Here is a 19,551-nt window from a genome sequence, read left to right as displayed (position 1 = left end):
GATTGGCTTACATTGACCCCAAGCCTAGGCTATGATCCGTAAATGTTTCTTTTCTCCTGAAAGGAATGTATATTTTGCTGTTCTGGCAGTTGGAAAATTTCTGGTCATTATTAAAATAGTTCTTCATCTTTCTTTTCTCTGGGACTCTAATTACATGTATATAGACCACTTGATATTGTCCCACAGCTCAGGTTTCTTAGATGAACACATGGAAGGAAATAACATAGATATAATCATGATGTAAGAGAAAAGAAATTAGAAGTAAGAGAAAAGGGGAAAGTTGTTAATTGAGAATTGATTCTTTTTAAAAAGCATAATAGATAAACTTTTGGTAAATATAATAGTAAAAGGAAAGAAAATAAATATAAGCAGAATTTAGACTGCAAAGAGGAAACTAAGAGTATAAGGACATTTGAAAATTATAAAAGAATATGATGTCTAGCTCTTACGTTCAGCCTATGCAACTAAAATTGAAAATCTTGATGAGTTAGATCATTTCTACTGCTATTTAAGAAGAAATTTCATAACAAACCCATATCAAAGGAAGAAATTGGAAAAGTCATTAGAGATTTATTACCAGCAAAAGCACTCAACTCTTTGAGTTGGCCCAACTCTTTTTAAGGCAGCAGTCTATAAAATTGTCAAGAACAGGTAATTCCCACATTCTGCAATCTATCTTAAAACTTTGAAAAAAGTTGGGAAGCTTCTCAGTTTGTATAGAGGAAAACTAATCTTTTAAAAATTTATCTTATGTCCAACAACCTCATTGAATTCTTCTATTGTTTCTACTTCCCCACCCTGTTTGTTGGCTGTTCCATGACCCTTTGGATCATGTTTTAGGCTGACAAGTTTATTATGAGTTTTATGTGATAGGAAATTATGTGATTGCAAATTGCATGATGTTTGTGGAGAGGGGCAGATGAGAGGGGAAGAGTTTAAGAAGGGGTTGACCTGTTGACTAAGCAAATGTCCAACAACTCTATATTCTCCACTGTTTTTGTAAGGCCTGTTGAATAGTCTCCCAGTGCCTCTCCCTAACTCCATTCTAACCTGTCTTTCCTACATTCTCTCCAGTGGAAACTTTCTAAAAGATCAGATTACTCACCTGCTTAGAATTGTCCTCCGGCCCTCTGATTTTAGATTCATAGGCAAGTTCATTGTTTTACTCACTACTGAATGCTTAGCAGCTAGCACTCAGTAGGTGTTTATCAAGTGGGTGGACCTCACTGGAATCTAAGACCTTTCTGATGTGCCCCTTCGCTGCATTTCTAGCCCTCCTCCTGCCCGTGGGAACTCTGTATAGTTCTCCAGATGTGCGGTTGCCATTCTTGCCTCTGCGCCTTTGTGCACGCACTCCGTTCCTCTCCCTGTGGAATTACGTTCGAGCTCTGTGTTACGATAGTGCCTTTACTTTCCTCCATTGCGGCTCTTACCACTCTAGTTACAGAGGCCGGTTAGCGTGCCCCTTTCCCTGCAGCCAAGGCCCTGGAGGCCGTGCAGTGGTGTCTTTCATAGGCTCTCCCTCCAGCACGGTGCTTGGCTGCGTCCACGCTCCACCAGGCATGCAACGAGCGTTTATTGAAGTAGCTGACTCCTTTCTGTTTTGCCTTTCTGTGTCTGGGATATTGGATGCCAGCATCCAGCTAAGTTATGTTTGTGTTAAACATGAATTGAAATGCAATTACAGCTGGCAGTGTGGTTTGAGGGCTGAGTAATAGAGTAAAGAAGAAGGGTGACTTAGTCACGAGTGCCAGTCATCTCCTTTGCTTTCCCGCCTCCTGTCACTGAGCCGCACGAGTTCAACTTGTCTTCTCTTAAATCCTATCACTTTCACCCTTCCTGTGCTCCTAGCCTTGTTGGGTCTCTTCCAGGGCACCTTTGTTAAAACCAGTCAGAAGCCCACAGCCAGGCCTTTGCGGGCTGGTTAGTTCCCACAGCACCTCCACGGCCCGCTCCGGTGGTCTGTGCGGAGCCTGGGAAGAGGGGGGGCAGCAACGCAGGGCAGGGGGAGCCTGGGCCCGGGTGCAGCCGGCATCCTTCCTCAAGCCCCGGACGCCATGCACGGTCGCTGGGGTTTCTGCTGATCCCAGGATCACTAGTTTTCACTGTTTTCTTAGCCAGATCCTGCTAGTACCCTAGCTGAGGCAAAAATAGTGCCGTTTATCAAAGATATTGCCCTCTTATATTAGACCCGTTTTGTTTTTCTTAGCCTCGTTGAACTGCATTCAGGAATTATATCTTATGATTTGGTCTTGCCTTGAAGTTAATTGATTTGGCTTGATGGAAAAGCTTCCTTCTTGTTCTGAAGAAGACACTTAGGTGTCTTGGGGTCTCCAGAATCTGTCAGCCCTGTGCCCTTGCTTGTTAATGAGCATTTCTGTAGTCTCCCTAAGTCCGCCTGCAGGCTCCTTCACAGAAGCGCACGCTCCTAGGTGCGGAGGAGGATTCCTTAAACTTCAGAGACGGAGCAGCTGAAGAGGGGAAGGACTCAGGTATTAGCAGTCATTTATCAAGCCCTCACCATGTGCAGGTCCTGCGCTGGGCACTTGGGATTGTCAGGTGCAGTCCCTGCCCACAGGCAACTCACAGACCCAGACAGGAGGGGTAAAATGAGCAAAGACATGGAGCCCCTCTTCCTTCCCAAGATTGATCCCCCCATGAGAGGGGAGTTCTCACTTCCATGTCTTCCTGCCTTGGTTCTTGGTTGTAAACCCCTCTCGTGAAAATCTCTCTCCTTCTTTCCCTCTTCTCTCCCCCTTCCCTCTCCTCACAAACACGCTGCTGTCCGCTCTGTTCCTGAAATCGGACGCAGCTCACCCCGTGCTCCCTAAGTGTCCCGCTCAATAGCTTTTTCCTCATTTTTATTCTTCTTGATCTCATCTCAGCTTTGGGTGCTGTTGACCAGTTTCTTCCTTCCTTAATGTGTTCGTTTTCTGAATATAGAACTAACGCACACTCATCGTAGACAATTTGGAAGATATAGAAAAGTACAAGGAAGAAAAAAAGTGGCTCATAATCCTATCACTCAGAGGAAAAATGCTGTTAACATTTTGACATACATCCTTTAGTTTTTTTCCCTCCGTGTGTGTGTTTTAGCAGTAGTGGGATTCTGTCATATATTCTATGTAATAACATGCTTATTATTGCATTGGATGTTACTATTATACTATCGCAGTGTTTTCTTGAGTCATCAAATATTCTTCTCTAGCCCTTCTTTCCTGAAGCACTCTTATCCCTTAAATGAGATTCCGCCTTTCCCCCCCTTTGTTCTTCCCCGATTTCCCCTTTGCGTGGTATCTCTGCCACCCCCCCCCCCCCCGCCCCCAGGTTCTGACCCAGTCTCCTTCACTGTATGCTCTCCTCCAGCCTGGGGCCAGCCACTCCCCACTCCTCACCCACCCCTGCTAGCCTCGCTCCTCAGCCAGGCCCATGTTTCCACCTGCCTGGCAGACAAGCCCACAGGTCGTGGCTGGCCGACACTCAACCTGAATATTCCCATACTGAACTGTCTTGTGTGTCCTCCCCAACTCCCCACCCAGGTCCCCAACCCACAACTGCCCCTGCTCTGAACTCCCTCCCACTTGGAGGCCAGACTCCTCCTGGGCCTCTTCCACCCAGCCCCCTGCCCCTCCCACACCGCATCTGGCAGTTTCTTGGATTCTCCACCCCACCCCACCCCCACCCCGCCCCTTCAGCTTTTGCATCATCCTTTTCTGTCTCTACCACCCGAGGGCAGGACCTCACCATTCGTGTCCTGGATAGTCTCTTCCAGAGGACTCTGGTCCCTCCCTTCTCAGCTCTGGATTTTCTCCTTTAAGCATCACTCTTAGAATTTCTCCTCCCGCTCTGAGCTCTCCAGACACTCTCCCTCTTGCCCAGGGGCGAGCCCTGAGTCCTGCGCCTGCCCTGCTCCTGCACCCTGCCGTGTGTCTCCTCTCAGAGTCCCGCCATCCCAGCTCCTCGCAAGTGGACCTCTTAGGACCCAGGCCCCTGTCATTTCTGGTCCTCTCTTCTTTGGGGCCGTGCCTTGCCCTCTTCCTCTGCTTCATTCCTGCCTGTTGATGCTTTATGAGGCCCCCACCTAAAGATGCCTTTGATTCTTCTCTCGCCCCACCCCCACCTCCCACACCCTGAATATCTGTGCTGTGTCTGTCCCTGTGCTAGTTGCTTCCATAGATAGTATCTACTTCGCAGAGTGACCGCATGAAGATACTATTATAATCTTATTTTACAAATAAGAAAACAACCTCAGAGAGCTCAAGGGCTCAAGATCACACAACAGGTGGGTCTCCTGCCTCTGAGTGTTGTGCCCTCTTGCTGATTCATCACATCTGCTGGCTTTCCTCTGAGGGAGGTTCCGCGTCTTACTCATACTTGTATATGCTGAAGTGCATGGTGCCATGCCTTGTGTATCGTAAGTGCTTAGTAAATATTTGCTGAAAGAAAAGTAAAGACTTGTGGCCTGATGGGATGAATTGCAGCCTAGTGATGACTGTACCCATAGGTTGAAGTCTCTATTTAAAGCCAGGTCAGCCAGCACACCCCACTGCGACACGGGAGGGACACAGTGCTTCTGACACAATGTGAGCAGCAATATTTACCACTGAGGAAGTGTTTTCTGTATGCTAGGTGCTCGGCAAGGCTCATAATTGTCTCTTTTAATTATTACTACAACTGCGTGAGATAGAACCTATTGTCTCCATTTACAGAGGCAGAAGCTGAGGCTCAGAGAGGTTGAGGAGCTCAGCCAAGGTCACACAGCTACTAAGTGGCAAAGCCAGGATTTGAATTCACATCTGTCCTGTACCAAAGCCCATGTTTTAAGCTGCTGTGTTCTGCCTCCCTGGCCCAGGAGAGTAGGTATTGGGCCGTGTGAGGCCTAGGTTGTTAGCTCATAGCCAGAAAGGGACTTTGGAACACTGTGCCATGGTTAGCCGGGACAGAGAGGGTGGTCTTCAGGGGCTGAGCTAGGCTTCAGCAGCAGCTTCTCTTTTGTTCTCTTTTCCTTCCTCTGCTTGGCAGACTCATCCTCCATAACGAAATTCTTACTCTCCGGATTCCGTGATACAGAGAGAATCAGTGAACCCTGCCTTTTTTTTGTAAATTAACAATATCTTCATGACATTTTAAAAATTATAAAAGCTCATTTCAGAAAATCCAAATCATATAGAATTACAGAAATAAAGAGCAAAAATATTACCTTTTCTTCCCTGTAATCCTACACATATTATTAACAGTTTGGAAATATCCCGCTAGGCTTGTTTTTTCCTTTTGCAAGAAATTGTATTTATTTATTTATTTATTTATTTGCGGTATGCGGGCCTGTCACTGTTGTGGCCTCTCCTGTTTGCAGAGCACAGGCTCCGGACGTGCAGGCTCAGCGGCCATGGCTCACGGGCCCAGCCGCTGCGCGGCATGTGGGATCTTCCCGGACCGGGGCACGAACCTGCGTCCCCTGCATCGGCAGGCGGACTCTCAACCACTGCGCCACCAGGGAAGCCCCTGTATTTATTTTTAATAAAATAAGGAATACAAAAACTTCTTATTTTAGAAATATCAAACAACACAGCCAAAGCTCAAGCGTCTTTCGACCACACCTCTGATTTCTGTTAGCTGCTGTCATCCATTGGCTTTTTCTTCCTTCTCCCCTGCATTTGCACATGTCAATAACTTTCAGAACTACAGCTTCATAACTTGTCTTCTCAGTATGAATTAGATCATGCAGTGCGCTCTCGCTACATCTTTACTGAAGGACGCACGTGTCATTTAGCTCTTCCTAGATCAGCATCTGTGGGTCACACACGTTCCCACTCCTCGTGTGTGGTGTCCGTGTAGGCTGAGCGCTCTGTGCAGGCATCCTCCCCCTGCTCAACTTTTAGTTTCATTCTGGTTTTTCACTAAACAAAGCCTTAGCACAGGCCTCCTCGTTTGGGTCGCCAGGCTTAGCAAATAAGAATAAGAATACAGCATACCCAGTTAAGTCTGAAAAAATTTGAAATTTTTTAAAATTTGAAAAAAAATGATTCATTGCCTACCTGAAACTCACATTTAAGCAGGTGTCCTTCCTGTGTCTCCTCTGGAAACGCTCCTCCTTGTGCACATTGGCAAGTGTTTGCATGCCTCACTCCTTTATTTTTAAGGTCTCTATCGTCTGATTTTTTTTTAATTAAAAAATCGTGATACAAAACATTTCATATATATACAAAAGTATAGACAATAACGTAACAAATACCCACATAACCGCCATGCATCTTTCCCACGTCTTAACGTTTCACCAGGTTTATGTGAGGTTTTTTTTTTAATAAAAGAAACAAAACGTTACTGGTGCCTGTGCACCCTCCAGGCCCACGTGTCCTTCCATGCGCCAGAGTAACCACTGAGTTCGGCATTTATCATTCCTATATGTTCTTTTCTGCTTTTATATAGATGCTGTCATATGGAATCCATATCATACTGTACATATTTTCAACTTGGTGTTTTGCTTAGCATTGTTCTTGAGATTTATCCTTGGGGATATGTGTGGCTCCCGTTCATGTGTCTTCAAGGCTGTGTGGAATTCTGTTGCATGAATATACTGTGATGTATTTATGGACCCTTCTGTTGATGAAGATTTGGGTTGTCGCCAATAATTCACTACTATGAAGGGTATTGCAAATAATATCCTCATATCGTTATGCTAAGAATTTCTTTTCTAGGGAACAATTTAGGAGCAGAATTGCTGGGTCATTTTCCCCTTACTGAACATAGTAAATGTGTTCTCCAAAGTGGCTGTGCCAGCTTGTGCCCCACTCATTTTGGTCAGATCGTTTTGGTTTAGTCAATGATTTACCGTGAATGGTATAAAATTGTCATTTTTAATTTGTATTTTCCTAGAGTGGGTGAACATTTTCTCATATGGCTTCTACATATTATATATAATTTTTCTTTTCACTTATTTCTTTTTCTCCTTGATTTGCAGGGGTTCTTTATTTATTTTGGATATTAATCCATTGTCAGTTATGCATTTCTCACAGTGTGAGGCTTGTCTCTTCACTATTTGAGTGACCTTTGTAGTATCAAAGTTTTTAATTTTAGGATAGTAAGATTCATCAGTCTTCTCTTTTATGGATTTTCTTATACACGTGTGTTTATTTCTTCAATAATTCCCTCTATTAAAATCATAAAGATAGTTTACATCTTCTTTGAAAAGTTTTAAAGTTTTGCTTTTCACATTTAATCTCTAATCCACCTAGAATTTGTTTTTATGTGAGGCAGAGCTCTAGTTTAATTTTTTGGTCCACAGTGATTACTGGGTATCTGTGTGCTATTGATTGAGTAGTTCATGCCTCGGCCACTGGTGTGTCATCAGCAGCTCTGTCACAGATTGAGTGCTCGTGGCTGAAAGGAACCCACCCTCCACCTGGGTGCCAGCCAGCCACGAGGGAACCTCTAGGCCGCTGATGCTGCTCTCCATGGGGTCTGTGGAGGTCCAGGGCTGTGTCCTGGTGTGGCTAGCTGCAGGTGGCAGAGGCAGGAGCATTTGTGACCCAGGTGCTCTCTCCTGACCACCAGGAACGCGGAGGAGATTCCCCCTTGATGCAGCCAAGTGCCCTGCCCCTGTTTCCTTCCCATTTCCTGTCTCATGGGCCTCACAGTCCCCAGGAACTGATTTCCCTGTGTCTTCCCTTCCCCGTCAGCAGATACAGAAGCAGGGCTCCTGATTTCCAGGGGTGTCTCCAGGACCCTTTGCTTTCTTGCGCCCCGCCCAGCCCCAGGAACCGGTCCCTTCTGTGCCTGCGGTTACCACGGCAGCTGCAAGGAGGGTGGAATAAAGAGAGGGCCGTTCCATGCAGCCCCTGATGTGCCCCCCTTCACTCCGTGTACATCTTTCACACTGTACATTCTTTTACTTGTTCATTCAGCCATCTGGCAGATATCTGATTGTGTCCTACCAGCAAGGCCCTGGGCTATGTACTCTGAAAAATTTAAGGAGCAGAAGTAATAATAAAGAGCTAACGTTTTTGGAGTGTCTATCACGTGCCACATCTTATGCTAAGAGTTTTTTTAAAAAATACAGCTTTATTGAAATATAATTCACATACCATAAAGTTCGTCCTTTAAAAGTATATAATTCAGTGGCTTTTCCTATAGTCAGAGTTGTGTAATCTTCACCACTGTCTAGTTTCAGAATATTTTCATCACCACAAAAGGAAACCTTATACTCGTTAGCAGTCACTCCCCATCTCCCCCTGCCTCCAGCCCCTGGCAACCACCAATCTACTTTCTGTCTCTGTGGATTTACCTTTTCTGGACATTTCTGCATATAATTGTGCAGTATCTGGCCCTTTGTGATTGTCTTGTTTCACTTAGCATAACGTTGTCAAGGTTCATCCATGTTGTAGCATGTGTCGGTACTTCATTCCCTTTTTATGGCCAAATAGTATTCCATTGCATGGATAGATCACATTTTGTTTCTCTGTTCATCAGTTGATGGACATTTGGGTTGTTTCCACCTTTTGACTCCAAAAATCCAAGTTCTTTCCTCCATCTCATGGTTTTCTCCATATTAGAGAAGGTTTGATGCACGCAGCTGTCAGAAGGGAAGATCCTGGAAGAAGAGAGTTCGCTCCTGGCTAGTGTGGGCGGGGAGGCCTGGCAGGGTGGGACTCTGTCAGCCACCCCCTGAGTGATGAGAGGGAGCCCCGGGGGCAAAGCTGGGGAGGCAGGAGGTCACCGGGCAGATTAGGAAAGATGAGCTCAAAGAGGGAGAGCTCGGCCCGTGCTCTGGGACGTGAGTGCGGAGAACAGCCCGGAGGCTGAGGGAGCGGTGGCAGGCTCAGGACAGAGCCGCGCGTTCGTTTCTCTTGCTAAGAAATATCAGACACTTCAGCTGAAGACCCCTGGCAGACTTGAGTCTCCCATCAGGATTCAAAACAGTAAAATGACGCAAATAAATCAGAACCGAAAAGCAAGCATTCCTGGGCTCATCAGCAGATAAGTCAAAAGGCTCTTTTCACTTTATCGTTTTTTAGAAAGCATTTGGGCACACCTCCTGTTAGGGATCCAGAAGGCTGTTGTGCCCACACTGGTCTGAATAAGGGTTTAAGGGGCTCCACGGTTGGCCACTGTCTGACCTGGGCCAAGTGTGTGTGTTTCAGCAGAGGATGATCTAACACGTCAGGAGCCCTTTGAACGCCGCTCTTGTTTCTAGTGTCTGCCAGATGTTTCCTTTGGAATGTCTGCGGAATGTCCTGGCCCCTTTGATTGCTTTCTGTCTGGCAAGCACATCTTTGAGTTGTGGGTGGGCTCTCTTAAAACACCAGGGTGTGAACAGATTGACAAAAACCGGTGGTTAGCTGTCTTTCAAGAGCTACTCTTTGGGCAAGAGTACTTGATACTGACATTGAAGGACCTCTGACAGTTTTAAGGATTTACTGCACAGACCCTCTCCAGGGGGCTTAGTTGGGGAGCTGATTTACAAAGTGTTTCTCAGGTTTAAATCCAGCATATCTTTAGTTCTCATCCCATCAAATGAAGTCTTTTAAATTGTTGTTTTTCTTTTTTTTAATATTAAATTTTTTTTAATTTTTGTTTTTCTTAGCTATATAGAGTGAAAAGGTACAAACTTCCAGTTACAAAATAAATAAGTCATGGGATGTAATGAACAGCATGGTGACTGTAGTTAACGTTACTGTATCACATATTTGAAAGCTGCTCAGCGAGAGTAGGTCTCTAAAGGCCTCATAGCACACACACAAATTCTGTAAGTACGTATGGTAACGGATGTTAACTAGACTTACCGTGGTGATCATTTCATAGTGTAGAGAATACTGAATCATTATGTTTTACAACTGAAACTAATGTAATATTGTATGTCAGTTATACCTCAATAAAAATAAATTTAAAAAAATAACATTAAAGAATACCCATAATCTCGACTGTGCAGAACCAAACAGTAGTTAATATTTTGCTTTGTATTTGTCTAGATCCTTTTCTGTATAGATAACTTTTAAAAAACAAAATATGAGATTGTACTTTTTAAAAAAAAATTTTATTCAAGTATAGTTGATTTACAGTGTTGTGTTAGTTTCAGGTGTACAGCAAAGTAAATTGGATGGCTATATATATATATATATATATATATATATATATATCCATTCATTTCCAGATCCTTTTCCCATATAGCTTATTACAGAATATTGAATAGAGTTCCCTGTGCTACAGTAGGTCCTTGTTAGTTATGTGTTGATATACAGTAAGTTTGTATGTGTTAATCCCAATCTCCTAGTTTATCACTTCCTCCCACATTTCCCCTTTGGTAAATTTGGTTTTGAGATCTGTGAGTCTGTTTCTGTTTTGTAAATAAATTCATCTGTACCGTTTTTTTAAATTAGATTCTGGGATTGTACTGTAGAAACCATTTTGTAACTTATTCTTTCCCCTGAACTTCCCATGTTAGTAGATACCTGTCCTCAAAGTTGTTTGAAAAGGCTGCTGAGTCTTCTGTTGTAAGGGTGCCCTGTAATCATCAGAAATGTGTCACTTCCTCCCCACTTTTGCCGTTACGCTGTCTAGACAGCACCCCTCCCCCCTACCAGGCTCCAGTCCCGAGCCCCTCTCTCTGCCCCTGTCGTGCATCAGCCTTGCTCCCCCTGCCGTCCTCACACCACCCCGCCAGCCGCCCACACAGCTCTGTCTCCAGATCTCATGCCAGCATCTTCCTGTCACCTCCTCAGAGAGGCCCCCCCCCGGTCCCCCACCTGAGTAGCCTCTCCCTCCCCACAGTCACTGTCCCCATTACCCTCTTTTATATAAGATGCTTATTACCTCCTAAAATTATCTTTTATATTTGTTTATTTGTTCGCCTGTTTATTGTGCATCTTCCCCCGTCTAGAATATGACCCCTATGGGGTCAGGGACCGAGTCTGTCTTGTCCAACCCTCTGTCCTCTGCACCTCTTCGGTGTCTGGCGCCCAGAAGCTCAGTATGAAGGAGCAAATGATGATCCACTCTTGTGCACAGAACTGATTATCTCCTCAGACTCTCTGCCCAGAAGTGGAATTCCTTGGTACAGAGTATATATATCTTTAAGGCTTTTGATATGCAGCACCAAATTAATGTAATTTAAGGCTGTACCACTTAGTACTCATTTCAGGAGCAATTGGTGTGCCCATTTCCCCCTTATATGGATTCTCTCATACGCTTTTTGGTAAAAAGATTCCCCCCACACACACTTAATAAATTATGGACATAATTCTATATATAGACATACTTCATCCTTTCTAAGAACTGAATATGTGTCCCATTACATAGACATACCATAATTTGTTTAGCCAAGATCCTTTTGTTCCTCCATTTCCTCATCTATAAAATCAGGTAGTAACTGATTATTACTTACAGTAACTCATAGGGTTGTTGTGTTAAATGAGTGACTTACACTAACAATTTGAGAATAAAATACTTAGGGCAGGTCCTGGCACATAGAACACAGTAAATTTACACACAGTAAATGTTAGGTGTTGTTATGATCCTTGCAGCATGGAGAATGCAGTGGAATAGACTGCAGAGTAGGGTCATCGATGATGATGGTGCCGCATCTCCCATAAGTCCATGCACCTCTCCATCGAGGTCCTGAGCAAATGAACCCAAGTGTGTTTTCTTCCCAGGTCTGCCTGCTTGGGCACTCCTTGGTCCTTGTGGGACAGCATCCTCTAGTACCTTTTCCTCCGCCTCCCCCGGTGTGCGTGAGCTCAGGTATTCCCATGTCCTGCAAGTTAACGAGTGTAATTAGAACACTAGGCCTTGCCTGAATGTACAGGACCTTTTAAAACCATTAGGGCTATTAGCTTAAATTTAAGTCTCACAAAATAAGTCAGTCATTTCAGCGTTACAATTAGTTTGTTTTCTTCTCTTCTTCTGTCATCAGAGCGAAGCTCTCCAGACCCACATGCTTCCAGAAGTGTTCTCAAGCCCTCTCTTCCCTGCAGCATTCAGTCTGAACCTGTGCCATGTGCCCCCAGCTGCCTTTCACTGTGGCATTGCTGGTGCTTCTTTAAAGTGGCCCTGGGTGGTTCTTTCTGTTTGGGTCCAGGGAGGCCTGCACGTGGCTTCTCAACTGACCCAAAGGCAGGGCCCACGGGTGTCCTGGTTTTGATCTGGGAGGTTGACTATCCTTCCGTGGGCCGTGGGGGGGGCTCTGCTTGCTGGGTGCTGAGGGGGGAGAGGCAAGGTGCAGGGAGACCCACCTCTGCCCTGACCAGTGAATGACTTTGAGTTTACAGAGGTTCTCCAAGCCTCATCTTGTCACCTGTAAACTGGGTAGTAAATAGTACCCATTCCATTGGGTGGTTGGGAGGATTCACTGAGAAACTGCACATAACCTGCTTCCACCGGAGCCTGGCAAACAGTAAGTACTCGGCAGGAATTCCTGCCCCACCACGTGTCCTCAGACCGGGAGGGTTTCCTACAGTTAACCTCAGGATTCCTTCACACGGGCTTGCCCCATAAGCCAGCTGCAGGTAGCCAGCCCCGCTCCCCGCGGGCCGTCAGGGCTTCCTGAACACACGTGTCCCTCTGGGACTGCTGCATGTCGGTGCAGAATTTGACCTCTGAGCTTGAGCCCGAGAAGGAAGGAATTCAGCGGCCTGGGCTGCGTGAGGCAGAGGCTGAGCCCGCCCTGGGCAGGCAGCTTGTCCACGTCCCGGCGTTGGTTCTGCAGGACTGGGGGCTGCCACTCGCAGACACCGGCCTCGGGGCTGCAGGCCCTCCTCATTCTCGTGTTAGCTCTGGTGGACACCGGAAGTGGAGAAGGCGCATTCGGCTTTGAACATTGTCACGCATTGGGACACACTACAGAGATGCCTAGAACCGGGGTCATGTGCCTGTAGGAACATCCCTGATGGTCCTGATAGTAATGGTTCCTCTAAAAGGAATGATACCCCCATACTGTCTTCCATGGGACATTTTCCCAGCTCTCTGATTTTTTAAAATTAAAATTTGTTTTTTTTTTAACAAAGTGATACACGTACAGGTTAAAAAATCAGAGTACTAAAAGACTTATAAGAAAATATAGCTGCCCCCAGCCATGTCCCTGCCCGCTCTCCATTTTTCACTCCCCAGAGGCAGTTACTTTCAACTCTTTTAGATTTTTTCACTTCTGGTACTTCATCTCCATGTTTCTAAATAATGTGTTTATACTGCTTATTTCTTTTTTTTTTTTTTTTTTTTTTTGCGGTACGCGGACCTCTCACTGTTGTGGCCTCTCCCACTGCGGAGCACAGGCTCCGGACGCTCAGGCTTAGTGGCCATGGCTCACAGGCCCAGCCGCTCCGCGGCACGTGGGATCTTCCCGGACCGGGGCACGAACCCGTGTCCCCTGCATCGGCAGGCGGACTCTCAACCACTGCGCCACCAGGGAAGCCCTATACTGCTTATCTCTTGATCTACTTATCCTCACGTTTAGTTTTCTCATAATCTCCCCCTATCAGGCAGTATCACAGTTTTTGGTAAATTAGTGGGAAGTGTTTACACATGTAAACATTGGGTACCACTGAATCGAGTAATGCACCAGACTGGAGTTTCTTTCTTATAAGCCTTTCCTTTTCTTGGAATTAGTTCTTGACTTGTTTCTTTCATTTGCTTTATTGTCTAGGTGCCTACTGATTTTTATACAAGAATTTAACATTTTTCTTTAAAATTTTCAAGCCAGTTACTAGCTGTTAGAAACAAGCTAGTTTCAAGCTAGTTACTAGCTGTTTTCAAACAGCTTTACGCCTCTGGTTTTATTTGTAAATGCTCCAATACGTCCGTCACGTGCCCGTCTGTATCTCTTCCCAGTGCTGGAGTACAGTCCCATACTGTACTCCCATACTGTACGTGGAAGGTTGTTCCACGACCTTCTCTGCTTTCCCTCCTGTCCAGGCCCTGCCCGGTGGACGTGCCACTGCCGTCCCCTGGCTGTCCTGTGTGGGATCTGTTCCTGGAGCTCAGGGTTTCCTCTTTATTGATTCAATCCCCAGCCGTGCTGATGCATCCTCCTGTAGGTTCAAGGGTGGGCAGGGGATGAATTTAGTAAATTGTTGCACGTCTGCAAAGGTCTTTATCCTACCTTCATGCTTACTTGATGTTGGTTTAGGTGGAGAATTCCAGAATTCCTCGGAATTTTGAAGAGGTCGTTCTCTTAGTTTCCAGTGTTGCTGGTGAGAAGTCTGATGCATTCAGATTCCGTTCCTCTGCACGTGGCCTGTTCTTTCGCTCTGGAAGTTTCAAAGGTGGTTTCTTCATCCCAAATGTGGTGGGATTCTCCATTGCTTTGCTTTGGGGTGGGGCTTTTTTATTCACTGTGCTAGAACTCTCAGGACCACTTTAAGGTGGAGGCTCACCTTTTGTTCCTTTTTTTATTTCTCTTTCTGGAAATTTCATTAATTGGATGTTGTATTGATTCTTCAGTTTTCTTAGTTTTTTTCCCCTCTAGTTAACCTCTTCATCTTTGTATTTTACTTTCTGGAAGATTTCCTCAACTTTCTCTTCCAATATATTTTTTGAATTTGTTATTTTAGCCGTAAGTTTTTTATGTCTAAGCTCTTTACATTGTCTTCAATTGTTCCTTTTAAAATGTTTTTCACATTATTCTGTTCTTGTTCGGTGGTTGCAATGTAGTCACTCATCCCTCTGAAGATATTGATTATAGAGTTGGTTGGTTGTTCCTTAGCCTTCACTGTTTCCTCATATTATCTGTACTATTTTCAAGTTCCCCTTTTCCTAATAATTTGAGCCCTGTCTTTCATATTTGAGACTCCCCCCGATGCCTGGTGACCCTTTGTTGTCAGGTAGGAGTGAGGCCCTAGCTCCTGGGGTCGGAGCCCCGCGGTGGGGTAAGGCCTGATGACCTGCGGGCTGCACAGTGGGTGATGCAGCAGGGAGCTGGCCTCGATAACAGAGGCCACAGAGCCTGTAGGTGCTGGTCCTCTCTCTGGAACTCTTTAGTTTCTCCAGAGATGCATCCTTTAATTTCCAGCATTTAGAGGGTACACCTGGCTGCCGAGGTACCAGAAGCAGGAAGGAGGGTGAGCCTGGCGGGGGCCACCATTCAGTCACCAGTCACTGTGCATAGTTACCCCCTCCTTTCACTCTGGAGTCTTACTTCCTCCTTCACCTCCTTCCCCATCAGTCTGGTGTTCTGGAGCCCTGAGCCCTACTGGTCCCGTTTCTGCAGAAAATACTTCTGAAACAGGGGTAGGGATCTGGGAGTCTAATGGCTTTGTGTATAGGCCTGTTTCTGTCTGCCTGCCTCAGCCCTAAACTCGCACCCACCCACCTCCAGGCCCTCCACCCTCATCCTAGGAGTATCTGGTGGCTCGGGGCCCTGGGGCCTCCGTCACCGCCTCCACTCTGCTACACCCCAGACCGTCCACTTCCCACACCTCCACACACCCGATGGCATCTCTCTCGTGTTGTACTCCTCTCTTGCACTTTATTTTAGTGGCCCCAATACTTCCTCCACTTTGATTGTCATCTTAGAAGAATATTGGCAGAGAAGAGAGATAAACCCACGTGTCCGTTCTGTCACTGCCCACCTACTCCTCGTACCGGAGAAGATGCGAGAAAGAGAGGGGGAGGGTATGAGGGTGTGAGTGGGAGAGTGTATGTGAGTGTGAGCGTGTGAGAAGCCCTGTGACAGACACTCTGGGGGCGCTGCAGCCAGCAACAGCATTGGACATATTCTAGTCATTTGGGGAACAGGGCAGGGTACAAATAAGAACCGAAAGAATAAGTGGCCTTATTGTTGAAATGGGGATGTGGCCGCAGAGTGGTGATTTTGAAGCGGATACATACACTCAGTTCAAGGGATTAAGTCCTGGGAATTTCATTGTTTCGAATTCTTATTGCGTCACTCCAGGAGCCGCACGGTCCTTGGTGTTTCACGCTTTGCTCCAGATTGACCGGCTGATTCTTTCATTCATTCCGTCAGCAAGTTTTGGTGGAGCCCATATGTATCAGGCAGTATGCTTAGTGCAGGGCATAAACGGCCATCAGGCATCGTCCTCGTCCTGGTGAAGCTTTAGTCCAGTGGCGGGGCAGTAGGGGCAGGTAAACGTTAATCAGGCAGGTACCTGATATGCGTCTGAAGACCAGGTCCGGTCCCAGAGATGGGGAAGGAATCCCAGAGGACCAGAGATTGGAGCGGAGCCCGAGGTGACAGTGCAGGGCTTTTCGAATCCTGACGTGGCGTGGTATCACTTTAAATATCTGTTTTGCTCTCAGAGCAGACTCCTCATGTTTAGCGTGGACCTGTTGGCACTGTCTTTGTGGGGGTCCCGAGTGGGCACTGAGGCACGCCTCATGCATTATCCCCTCTGTCCCCGCAGCGCCCTCAGGGTAGGGGGCTTGCTTAAGCATTGGGGTGTCAGGTTGGGGTCTGCTGTGCCTAGAGCACTTCTTCCTCCTCCCCCTGCAGCCTCCCATCCTGGGACTCAGGACTGAGCTCACAAGGGCAGAGTTTAGACATGAACTTCTGCAGGCGCGCCCATGTAGCCACCTGCCACATTTACCTTGTAGCTCATCTAACTTGGGATGGGAAGAGTTTAGGTTAGACAGCACCTTTACGTGCCTGGGTTGTAAAGAAGCTTTGGGTACTTCTTATCGCTCCATGGAGGGCAGGGCTGCGAAGGCCCAGGTTGTTACACCAGGGCCACTTCCCTAGTCCGGCTGGGAGCCAGGCCCGGGCCTTCCCACTCCCTGCTTAGCAGTGGAGCCGGCCGCCAGTGTGGATCCGGCCTGCGGGCCCCAGGCTGTGGGCAGCTGCGCTCTGCCCAGATACACATGCGCGTGTGCGCGCGCGCGCGCGCGCGCACACACACACACACACACACACTCTCACACTCCCCCGCCCCCTCTCTTTCTCTCCCTCTTCCTCCCTCTCACCCTCACCTCCCTCCACACCTCCCCTTGGCTGGGGTTGGAGGGCAATACACATTTTCACTTCATTGCAAAGGAGTCGTGGCCTCAGGGCAAAGCTGGGACTTTGGATGTCTGTGTTGAATGTTTCTCAGGAGTGGATTGGAGGACTGTAACTGCCACAATGAGAAGGAGAGAAGGGGGCCTCTGAGGAGGGAGCAGGTCCACTGCCTGCTTTCTCCCTTGGCACTCCTGCGCCAGCCTCTTTATCCTACCAAGGTGTCTTCTCATTCAGAAAAGGGAAAATTCTAGCAGTGGGTGAGAGGAGGGGATCATCATTTTCAAACCCTGGAAACAATAGCCTTGACTTAGGGTGCATAACACCCCTCAGTGGAATTTCCAGTAGCCTGGAAAGCCCTTCTGAACCGCCTGCCTTTTCCGCGGGAGGTTGGACACAGCTCTCTTCCTTCTGAGTCCCAGCCTGTGGTCCCACAGCCTTTGAGTGTTCTGCAGTCTCTCTATTTTTAAAAATTTATCAAAAATAATGCATTTATTATAGAGAAACCACATAGGTTCCCTTATTTCTTTGTTCCTATAGCATCTTTTCACATTTTAATGGTTCTGAAATTAGGATGCATCTTAAAATAGGTTTGTGCATTTTGATATGATATTTCTTTTTTCCTGAAGGAGTGTTCTTTAAATCCACGGGTGATTCCCAAACGACTACATCTTAGAACTGAGGAAATACAATAAAAGTACAGTTTGGGAAACAAAAATCTTTCAAACATGGAACCCATGGGAGAAAACAAAGCAAAAGGGATCCTTGGGAGTGGGAAGCTGGGGCCGCTGCTTCCAGTTTCATGTTTTCCGAGAAACTTCATGTATGACCGTTTCGGGGGGAGATGCGGACAGGGCCTGATCCTGTTCCGTCGTGTTTCTTTCTGTGAGGGTGACATACTTGGAGCAGACGTTCCCTGAGATTGTCCCCATACCACCCCTCCTTCAGATTTCAGGTCAAACATATCTGCGTATTTAGAATAAGAACCTTTCTTTTCCCTTTGTTGCACTTGCTAACTTACGATCCTTGGGTTTGAAAGAAGGCATTTTTCTTTTGCCAGTTGGCCTTTGGGCTTTCCAGAGGCCCCTCAGAGAGCGTGGCCGTCGGGGCTCTGGGGACCATCCCAGTGGAGCCACCCCCACCCCCCTGCCCTGCGCATGTGACAGTCCGAGGTCGTGGGCCTCCTGTGCAGTGTGGACACGGGATGGGGCTGCCTCAGGGGCATTTTGTGTAAAGAAGGGAGGTGCTTTCAGCAGTTTGTGAGAACGGCCTGGAGCTTGTCAGATCAAGGACGGCTTCCCAAAGTCTAAGCCTCAGAAGGACGAGCAGGGAGATGCCCCGAGTGCCCTGGCAGGGGCAGGGGTGGTGGCTGCAGAGCTCATCCCCAAAGGGGCACTGCTCCCAGTCTTCCGGGGGGTCCCCCATTGGGGTCCAGCCGGGATGTGGGAGGTCGATTAATCCTCTGACCTGTTAGGCCGCTGAGGGAGGAAGCAGCCCAGGCCCTGATGGTCCGTTAATGAGTATCTTGGAGAGAATGGGGAGAGCGCATCCTGGCCGGCCTCCGTCTCCTCTCCCGTGTCCTTGTGAACGCTTCCCACTAGCCCCAGCCCCGCAGTCCCATGCACAGGTCCTGTAAGACTCAAATCAAGGCCGGCTTCATCCTTGAATGCTGCTTAGAGGAAAATTTCTGCAGCTGAATACGAGAAGATGGCTCTTCAGACTATAAACAAGCAGCTGAGTCTTTTTTAATTTTCCTATCATGCTACAGTTTCCGACCTTGACTACCACTCGCAGAGCTTGTGCCGAGAAGAAACAGTGCATCTCCCAGCTCCCCACCCACCCCCCAGCGCCCAGCAGAGTCCCAGTGACGGCAGCCCCTGGCCGGCCCGGGTCCCGGACGGAGCAGGAGGCTGTGCCAGGCTCACGGCGGGCGGTGCCCCTTTCAGGTGGCATTTCACGCCCCATTGGACTTTTTTCTGCACCCTGTACTATCCCCCGAGTAAGTGGTAATGAGCAACTTAATTTGCTGACTTCTCCAATCCCTTCTTGGTCCATGACAACAAAATTTGCTCTTTTCTCATTAGAACCACTTTTGTCAGGGTGTCTTTAATCAATGGCTTCCCCAGGGACAGTATTTTTAGAAGTTGTTATTTTTCACACTCTCCCTTTACCCCTCTTGGAAAATCTCTTCCCAGGGCCTCATGAAATGGACTAATGAGATGCCGCACGAGTCCAGGCTGGAGTTAATTGGTGCAGGTACGAAGAAGCTGCTCACACACGCCCTCGGCTGCATCCTGCCTCACCTGCTGTCCTTTTCTCCATCTCTTTGGTGTAGGTTGCACAGACAGCAGATGGTGTGGATGCTGACCTCTGGAAAGACGGCTTATTTAAATCCAAGGTTACCAGATACCTGTGTTTCACAAGATCATTTTCCAAAGAAAATGTAAGTCTTAGTGGTTTTCTGTTTGCTAAGTGAGCACAAGTCATTTACATTCCTGTTTGAAATCTCCTCGTTTTTGGGTTGTGGTTTATTTTCATCACTATGTTAATTTATCTGTGGTTTTAGTGAATGGGGGTAGAATCAGCAGCCTGTGCTGTGTTTCATTTATTAACAGTAT

General features: G+C 47.0%; 1 protein-coding gene across 4 annotated transcripts in view; it reads left to right on the top strand.

Annotated features, from left to right (window-relative positions):
- Positions 1 to 19,551, top strand: part of MVB12B (multivesicular body subunit 12B) — a 206,706-nt gene that overhangs the window by 36,122 nt on the left and 151,033 nt on the right. For all 4 annotated transcript variants that reach the window (XM_067743301.1, XM_067743302.1, XM_067743299.1 and 1 more), the window contains exon 3: positions 19,269 to 19,376. In XM_067743301.1, the coding sequence (XP_067599402.1) occupies positions 19,269 to 19,376 (108 nt within the window). The remainder of the gene's footprint in view (positions 1 to 19,268; positions 19,377 to 19,551) is intronic.

This window comes from Pseudorca crassidens, chromosome 7, assembly GCF_039906515.1.
Source record: "Pseudorca crassidens isolate mPseCra1 chromosome 7, mPseCra1.hap1, whole genome shotgun sequence".
Classification (NCBI taxonomy): domain Eukaryota; kingdom Metazoa; phylum Chordata; class Mammalia; order Artiodactyla; family Delphinidae; genus Pseudorca; species Pseudorca crassidens.
Note: the sequence above shows the minus strand (reverse complement) of the source record. Positions and strands in the feature narration are given on the sequence as shown.